Source organism: Salvelinus sp. IW2-2015, linkage group LG22, assembly GCF_002910315.2.
Source record: "Salvelinus sp. IW2-2015 linkage group LG22, ASM291031v2, whole genome shotgun sequence".
In the NCBI taxonomy this organism is placed as follows: domain Eukaryota; kingdom Metazoa; phylum Chordata; class Actinopteri; order Salmoniformes; family Salmonidae; genus Salvelinus; species Salvelinus sp. IW2-2015.
Window position 1 is genome coordinate 15,933,334 of NC_036862.1, and position 9,193 is coordinate 15,942,526.

At 48.2% G+C, this 9,193-nt stretch overlaps 1 protein-coding gene across 1 annotated transcript in view; it reads right to left on the reverse strand.

Annotated features, from left to right (window-relative positions):
- Positions 1-469: 469 nt before the first annotated feature.
- LOC111982509 (alpha-actinin-4) overlaps positions 470-9,193 on the reverse strand; it is a 12,019-nt gene continuing 3,295 nt past the window's right edge. The window contains exons 3-14 of the mRNA XM_024014065.2: positions 8,648-8,878; positions 8,140-8,287; positions 7,609-7,759; positions 7,240-7,348; positions 6,872-7,012; positions 6,243-6,425; positions 5,890-6,024; positions 5,415-5,594; positions 4,797-4,943; positions 3,587-3,667; positions 2,629-2,787; positions 470-2,470 (exon numbers count right to left, since the gene is read on the reverse strand). Coding sequence (XP_023869833.2) covers positions 2,312-2,470; positions 2,629-2,787; positions 3,587-3,667; positions 4,797-4,943; positions 5,415-5,594; positions 5,890-6,024; positions 6,243-6,425; positions 6,872-7,012; positions 7,240-7,348; positions 7,609-7,759; positions 8,140-8,287; positions 8,648-8,878 — 1,824 coding nt within the window. The 3' untranslated portion in view covers positions 470-2,311. The remainder of the gene's footprint in view (positions 2,471-2,628; positions 2,788-3,586; positions 3,668-4,796; positions 4,944-5,414; positions 5,595-5,889; positions 6,025-6,242; positions 6,426-6,871; positions 7,013-7,239; positions 7,349-7,608; positions 7,760-8,139; positions 8,288-8,647; positions 8,879-9,193) is intronic.

Sequence of the window (9,193 nt, forward strand, 5' to 3'; positions counted from 1 at the left end):
TAACATGTGCGTAACTGCTGCACAACTGCCTGCCATACTTCAGGCCTACTTGTTCACAGTGGGCCATTGTATAAAAAGTAGTTATAGCAATACACATCGTATTTTTTAAAATTTTTAAAATCTAAATCTACTAGTGTTTTATAAAACGTTAATAGGCTAATTTGCTGAGGTTAAAACGGTCTACTCCTGGTGGTCCGTCTACTACTAGGCTACTGGTGGTCCTAAGTCTCCCTCACGTGGACATAAACATGCAGACTAGGCAGCCCATAGGGCAAGCAGCTGATTTACACTTATCCTACCAGGAGGAAAATACTATTTGCTTATTTAAGAGGTAGTATGAGTAGGCCCATTAACTGTCCAGAGTAAAATATTCCCAACAATAACATGTTTTACAGAGGAGGCATAGGCTATGCGTATATATATTTAGAAGTAGGCCTAGAGAAGGGGAAAAAAGACAACCAAGTCATAGTATTTTATAAGGAAACTTTATGTGTGCTTGTGAAATTCACTTTTAGACAGAAGGCTGTTTTGCAGTTTCCAGTACAGCAGATAAGGTTTGATATTAAAGAGTACAAAAAAAGAAATCACAAATCCAAAGCTCAATGCTTTCCAACCTTGCAGGTAAAAGTACAAGCTTTTGGCCCAAGTCTTTTATTTTTTTCCCTCAGTCACTTTGGCTCGCATCCCTCCCCTTTACAAATATTAAAGAAATAAAACAAAAATGTCATGCACTTAATTTAGTCAATTAATTTCTTCAAATCAATTCCCACCATTTCTCTCTGAACTCTGTGATATTGGATATAGATGATTGCATAGATTGGTAGACAGTAATTTCCTTTTATTTAAGACATAATGGAATGTTTATTAAGACTCTGGCCCAATCCCTTTGCCCTTCTTTATGCTGGGTCCCTCCCCACCCTGCTGTATAGAGAAGACAGACAAGGAGATGGAGGGTTGCGAGGGAGCGAGAGACAGGGCTGTAGCCACTAACAGGCACATTTTTTGTTCTCCCATCGTTTCCAACTTCCTCGGGGGAACTCTCTAAAGCGGTGTTCCTATAGAAACAATTCAGCCGATGGTAGTGGTGGGCCTTCACTTTGTCCATGTAAGCTTTACATGAMCTCACATGCTGTGCTTCTAGGGGATATTTCTTAATATGTTCTTCAGTTGAAACTATAATAAATGAATAGATTGTGTGAACATGAGCACCTTATACGCCTCCGTGTCAAAGTGATATATCACAAAAGCAAAGTTTCATAAATGCCAACATGTTTATGTCATGTGATGGTTACATAGCTATAAAGGCCTCACATATACTTCCTTCAACTAAATTGTCACCATATCTTTAATATGACAGGATTYCATATTTGACCGTTGAAAAATAGCTTAATCCAAATGAAGACTCTCAGTAATTCAAACCTATCTACGGTACTCAATGTGTCAAACTGCTATTTATTTTTCTCCATTTGTTGTTTTGCTTTTAAAAAATGCCACTTTTTTTTGCCCTACAAGCCTGCGAAGAATATTCTGACTGTTGCGTACTGGAAAAATAAGTATGTACAGCACTGACACCACTTACTCACATTTGCTGGAGAAAAGAAAGAAAGAAACAGGAAAAGGAAAGCGTTGAGGTTAGATATCCGAGTTCCACTTATCCAGCAAAATGTGGCTACGGGTACATGTCATTATTTTCTGTTCAACCCCCGCCCCCCTCCCCTTCATATATCTCTGTGTTCTAATACGCAAACTCGCCCCCCCCCCCCCCCCCAGCAAAATAAAATAAAATAAACAAAAAAGTAGTATAAGAATCAGAATAGCTGCCCCCCCCCCCCCCCCCCCCCCCAAGGCAGAGGGTGAAGGTGGGACTTGTGTTCCCATCCTGTCCTGACCCAGAAGTGCACCTGTGGTTGCGACGTTTTCCCACCCCATAACATGATGTGCATTTGATTGTAGTTGATCTGTGAACAAAGTAAGTTGAGGATAACAGGTTGCGACAGCCAACCAGTTTGAGATGAAAACCTGCACACTCAGGGGCACTGCAGGACCAGAACTTAGAGGGAGCAGTAGAGCTGTCCACCAATCACTTCCCAGGACTCTCCACATGCAGCCCCTCCCTCTTCTACAGAGCCAATCAATCCACTGGCTGCAGACTCACTCCCCTCTTCTCTCCTCCTACTGCTCTCAGTAACTGCAGGCTATATCTAGAGGGGTGGAGAGTGTCTGCTCTGCATTGGGCCTGGCAAGCCTCTATGTACCCCCCTTCCACCCCAAACCTCATCCCGTCCCCATCCCTCCCCCCTGTGGTGTGCTCCTAGAGGTCACTCTCCCCGTAGAGGGCGGTGGAGAAGGACATGTAGTCGAGGGCTCCGGGCTTCGCGTCGGGGCCTGAGTAGGGCGCCATGCGGGCGATGCAGTACTCCGCCTGGTCTGGAGGCAGCTCACGTCTCAGCTCCTCAGCCATAATGAAGTTCTGACAGAGGGAACGAGATGGAGGGAGAGGGAAAGACAGAGGGACAGTGAATAACAGAGTGATAGTTTGCCTATTTCAGCAGTCTCAAGTAGCTGCAACACACATTCTCTCCCTCTCACACGAGCCCAACACCATTCCACCCCCACAAAACCCCTCACCTTGTCTGCAGCCAGGATCTTGAAGGAGGCGATGACCTGGTCGGCTGTGTCGGTGTCCGTGGTCTCCCGGGACATGAAGTCTATGAAGGCCTGGAAGGTGACCACGCCGCTGTTGTTGGGGTCCACTATGMCCATGATGCGGGCAAACTCAGCATCGCCCTGGAAACCACCACCACAGGAAGACACAGGTTAACCCAGACACACCAATAGCAAATCGAGGGCCTCATTGACCAATGACCAACCTCCAAGCAATATAACCACTAATTAATGAAACATTTAACTTRTCCATTTGAGTTAAATTTGACAACATGCCTCAACGATAAAGGTTGTGTTAATATCTGATAGGAGCAGGGTTAAGAGGGATTGTGTTACAAGAGACAGTTAATACACATTTACCATGTTACAGTAGCTACAACAATAAGKGTCTTACTCTAAACAGAGAGAGAGACGGAGAGAGTAGAAAAAGCAGAAGGCAGTACCAGGCTGTTTCCAGTGGCAACGAGCAGAGCGCGGTAATTGTCCATGTCCATCTGCCCTGTGCGCTTCTGTTCCCAGGGACCGAGAGATAGAGGAACAGATATGGAAGAAAAAGGAAAGCAATAGAGGGAGAGTAGATTCGAGGAGGACAGAAAAGCACGAAGAGGAACCGATAGAAGTATGGAAAGAGGAGGAACAAAGGAGGGGAGGTGCAGAGAGGTGAGTAATGTGAGGAGAGTGGGAAAAAAGGAAAACAGCTTTAAAAGAGAGAGTCAAATCAAGGTAATGCAGCAGCGCTGTTGGAGCCGAGGCTGAGGCTGGAGTGGAGGCCAGTGAGTGAGTGGGTGAGTGAAATGAGTGAATTACTGCACCGGCAAGTGAAGAGCCAGGCAGAGAGCACCACCCGCAGGTTGGACAGGGGAAACAGCAGCAGCCCCTCTATCCTATGTTCTCGCCCCCCTGGCTTGTCTGTGCTCCTTACCGTTTTGTTATTCTCCACATCGTAGCCCAGGCTGATCAGGCACGCCTTGAACTCCTCAGCCATCAGGCCCCCGCTGTGGTCCTGTGAGGTCCCCATCAGCCAATTACAGAGCACACCATGATGACGGAAGCCATGATGGAACAATCACAACACAGGGATGCCAGATGGGAGTGGTCAGGTGATGGGAACATGGCATGCAAAACGAGGGTGATGATGATGGACAGACATGGTGGGGACAGACAGACAAACAAACGGATGTTAGACGTTAAACAATGACAACAGCTTRCGGGGAAATACATCCGTGATACTAGACAGGCACACCAGTGACAGTGAGGGGCCAGTTCTCCAAAGGAGAGCAAAGGCAAAGTGCTTAGGAATACATACTGTTTRACTGTGTCCCCTAAATATCTTTATGGGAATGACAACAAGTACTCAAAGATCACCATAGTGCTACTGAAAGGACAGCTTTGTCCCAAATGGCACCCTATTCCTTATAACCCTCAAATTCAACTCTAGACCTCAAAGTTCCACTGCTTTYCCCCCCACTGTTYCTCTAATCAGGGACTGCTTTAGACCTGGGACACCAGGTGTGTGTAGAACAGAAAACCAGCAGGCTCCGAACCTCATAGGGTAAGAGCTGAATGCCCCTGCCCTATATAGTGCACTACATTTGACCAGAGCCATATGGGTCCTGGTCAATAGCAGTGCACTATATAGGGAATATGGTGTCACTTGGGACACAGTCTCTGTCTTGATGTTGAGACAAACACAGCATGCATAAAGACAGTGAGGTGAAGTGATGAGGTACGCTGTTGTGGGATGGGTGAGGTGAACTCGGGGGTTACACAACCCCCCTCTCTCAGGGCGCTCCGCTCTACACAGCCCCAGCCACCTCCAACCCAGGGTGAAACACTACTAGTTCCACCTGTGAATGTCAACAAATAAGGAATAGGTTCGTCCTCACAAGTCTAGTCCATTTCTTAGTCCCACCTGAGTTTCCCTTCTGAAATAAGAGGGGGACTTAAGACTCGACACATACAGGAGATAAGTGTAAACACCTCTTCTAGAGTATAGACACTCAACTGCAAAAGCCGGTGGAAATAACAGCATTCTCGCAGACATTTTTTACGACGTCATTTTATACAAAAAGATGCCCCCCTGTTCCCTCTCGCCTGATCCCCCATGTTGACCCCCGGTGTTGACCCCTGACCTTGTCAAAGTGGTTGAAGGAAGTGCGGTACTCATGCAGCTGCTCCTGGCTGATGCCCTTGGCGTCGCGGGTCAGGATCTGGTTCTCGATCTCGTTGATGGTGCGGGCGATGGTGGTGAGGAGCTGCTCCCAGCCCACCCGCAGGTGCTGAGATGGAGGAATGGAGGGGGAGGGGGAGAGAGAGATAACATACATTGAAGGTTAACCACATGAAGAAGAAACGGTATTGAGTAAGGAGGAGAGATAGAAATGTAATATGTAGAACAGACGAACGGACAAAGGGCACTAAAAGAGGGAGGACACCAGAAGCATCCAGGCTTTCATTGTAAATAACAACTGGTTCTCAACTGCCCCGCCTGGTCAAAGAAAATCTAAAAATAGAACAGACAAAGAAAATCTAAAAATAGAACAGACAATGAAAATCTGAAAAATATAGTGATCTATTCCACATAGAACCAACAGATAGTCGAGAGCAGGGCGGCAGCCCGAATGGCCCCCTATTCTCTACACAGTGCACTACTTTTTACCAGGCCTGGTCAAATGTAGTGCACTATAAAGGGAATAGGGGGCCATTTGGGCTGCCCGGGTGAACTGAAATGTTTGTTTTTGTGTAGCTACCTCCATGGTGTAGGCGGTGTATTTATTGTCAAAGATGAGGGCCTCCTGGATGAGCTGATGGTCTCCCTCCAGCTGGTCAATGTTGGGCTTGTACTCTATGATGCTCTGCTCATACTCTCTCAGGTTCACCAGCTGGTCCTCCAGAGTTCCATTCATCTCAATGGATATCCGTCCAATCTCCTACACACACACACACACACACACACACACACACATTCAAGGACCAGATCCCAAAAAGGCCAGAGCTGGCGTGTATTCACTAGGCACCAAACGGAAGAAAACAAGCTGAAAAAGGTAGGGTCAACCTGGACGCTCAATTTTCTTCCCCGTCACAAAACATTTAGTGTTGAATGCCATAATGAACACGATCCAGGAGGCACAGAGCCAATAGAACTAATGGCACTAAGAGGGCTGGATCAATGTTATGTAGTATGGGTCGGCACAGTAAGGGTACGGCTCGGTTTCTTTACAGTACCTCCATTTTGGTCTGTATCCAGGGCCCGACGATGTTGGCCTGGGTGGCAAACTTGCGGCGCAGGTGGTCATTGGACTGCTGCTTGGCCAGCTCCTCCTGCAGGGCCTGGTCACGCTGGGGAACCAGCTGTTCCACCTACAAAACACCACATGGGGGCGCCAGTCAGCACAGCACACACTCATTCCCATAGTAGAAGCAATGCCACAAGGCTGAGGCTCACTCAGGGGMCTGTTTTAGRTATTAACTAGCACGTGGAAACAGAAATAAATAAATATGGATTGAATTSAAACCGGCAAAAGCAGTAACTGCACACATCGCAAAGCATATATGAACATACAGCCACAGGTACACACCTTGTCCCACTTGTTGTCGATAGTCTTGGGTGTGATGGTGGTGTAGGGGTTGCCCCCGCTCAGCTTGATGCCGTTGTACTGGGCAATCTTCTGCACCTCCGCCTGAATAGCCTGGATGGCCTCCCGCTCCTTGTTGGCCTCGGGGAGGGTAGATTTGAACTGCTCATGGGCTGTGATGAGGCCCTGTAAGAGAGAGGAGAAAAATGAGAGATTGAAACGGAGAAAGAAACGAAGGAGAAGGATGGGAAATGAGGTGAAGGACAAAGTGAAAGGACAGATGAAGAGCGGGATCAGCATGGTATTACAGTGCATACCCATATCAGTCATGAACTCATGGATACCATGCGCGCAGTGTGAAGGAAGTTACCGGTAGCTTCACGAGCCAATGCTAAGTAGCGTTAGAGCTATGACTGGCAGTCTACAGGTACGGTAGCAATGCTACTGCTCATGTAGATTTCCAGTCATTCCCATTCATTCTAAATGTTCGTTACCCAGTATGAGACTAAATGACAACTTCATTGACAACCTACTGTTAACAGCACAGGTCATGATGATACATTGTGATAGTGGAGACCCTCTGGAGACGTAAAGCAGTAAACGGTTGGTGATGGTGTCCCCATGTCTTTTACCTGGATCTCCTCGATGTTGTGAACGATGAACATGTCCTGCAGGTCCTCCATGGCCCCCTCCATCCAGTTGTTGAAGGGTGCCGCCCTCTTGGCGTACTCCAGGTACAGCTCGTCAATGGACTCCAGCTGCTTCTCTGTCCTCTGTGGGGGGAGAGACTGGGGTCAGGTGCCTGCTGGGAACACTAGCATCTATGTGACAGGGATTCAACATGAGACACAGAAGTGGGGTAAGGGAACCCTGGTAGAAGGTCTGTGTGTTTGTGTGCGCGTCTACCCATTTTCACAGTGTAAACGTGTCCTTGTCATGACCTGTAGTGTATGACTAGATGGGAGTGTGTGAAAGGTGGCTGGCTGGGGGAGGGGCGTACCTCCAGAGACTCCCTGCGGCTCTGGGTGAGAGACCCCAGGGCATCCCACTGCTCACAGATCTTCTGACAGCGGGCGTTCACCCTGGGGGAGTCGTARTAGTCCAGCTCACTGAGGCACAGGGAACACACACGTGGAATTATTATCTTTCTACATGAGTCCTACTCAACCTAACCACAATCTCCATMTTTTCATTCTTCTGGATTATTTCTCCATTCATCTCTTCCTCCTGACTCTTCCCGTTCTCCCATCCACCCTCAGTCCCCTCCCACAATCTCCCATCCCTTTTCACCCCCCCATATCTCATTTACTCCCTCCATCCCATCTCTCCATCAACTCCTCCCATCCCTCCCTCCTTTTCTCCCGCTYACTTGAGTTCCTGTGCGATGGCAGCGATCTGCTCCACGCGGTCCTGGTGGGCGGCCAGGTCAGACTCAAACGCCTCGTGTTTCCTCAGCAGAGCCTTGACCTCCGACAGGCTGGCTGTCTCATAGTCCTTCTGGGTCAGCATGGCCTCCTTACCTGGGGTGGGAGGGAAGGGTTAAAGACGGTAAGCTTCAAGATATCCAAACCAACTCACTCAAACCCATACTTCCTCATTATCAATATGGTCAAAGCTCCACCTARTACTTTGAGATCTATAGGGAGCAGTGGCACCGACAAGTGTCTAGGTACAGTTGCAAAATTCCAGTAAACTTTCMCCAAATTCTAACTTTTTCCWGAAATCCCAKTTGGAAGAGTCCCAGGAGGASGGAACAAGCAGCAAATCCAGAATCCCTCAGCCAGGTTTTCYGGGAAAACCTGGGAATTTTGGGAAAGTCACTGGAATTTTGCGACCCTACGGCAGAGTGAGGGTGAGGGATCAGTGTAGCCTGTACAGTAACTAGTGAGTGTCTCCATACCATCGGTCCAGGACTCGTGGATGGTGGCTTTCTGACGGAACTTCTCGGCCAGGTGGTCGAGTCTCTCCAGGCGACGAATCTCGTTGAGCATCCACTCCTCGTAGCCCTTCTCCGCCCCCTCCAGGTTGTGCCATGACCCGTTGATATCCTGCAGCCAGGGAGAGGACATTGATCCACCGTACAGCAGAAAGAACACTACACTGTATAACAGCATTATACCCTCTAGCGCAATATATGTAGATGTATTTGGTGATATGTATGTCTTTTTAAACTAATCACAAACCAATTTCCCATTGTGGGACAACAACGTGAACCACTACTATAATGATCTAAATAAGAATGAAATAATACAGGAGAGCTTTAGGATGGCCAGGTGAATTGTCCAATAGATATGGAYGGCATCATTGGTACAACTGCTCTACATGTCGAAACAGTCTGTTTCTGCTTCKAAATGTCTCTAATAGTGAGAGAGTGAGTGTCCACGCGTCCGTCCGCCAGTCCCACTCACCGACACCATGCGTCCCTCGGAGGGCATGAAGGCGGGCCTGTTGCTCAGCCTCAGCTTGGTCTGCAGGGTGTTGAAGTTGATCTCCAGCTGACACTTCTCCTGCACCTTGGGGGGCTTGTGGACGCGGCGGTAGCCCCGGAAGTCCTCCAGCTTCTGCTGCATCTCGGCCATGGTCTTCTCTGGAGCCCGGTTCTCCAGCCACGGGATGGTCCGGCGGATCCAGTCCAACAGCTACGACAGAGGAGAGGAAAGGGGGATAGAGTGACAAATGACACGAGAGAGAAGTGTGAGAGAAAGGAGGGCAGATGTTTATACGAGATGAATACAACTGTAAAGGTAGAAGGGAAGTTTAGTGGAGAAATGGCCTATGTGGAGGTGATGAGAGGAAATATAACCTATGGACGTTACTAGAAGAGCTAGGAAACATGGACAGCCCATCAGAGGGACAGACAGTAGACGTGTGGTGAGGAGAGAGGGAGGTACAGAGAGTAGACGTGTGGTGAGGAGAGAGGGAGGTACAGAGAGTAGACGTGTGGTGAGGAGAGA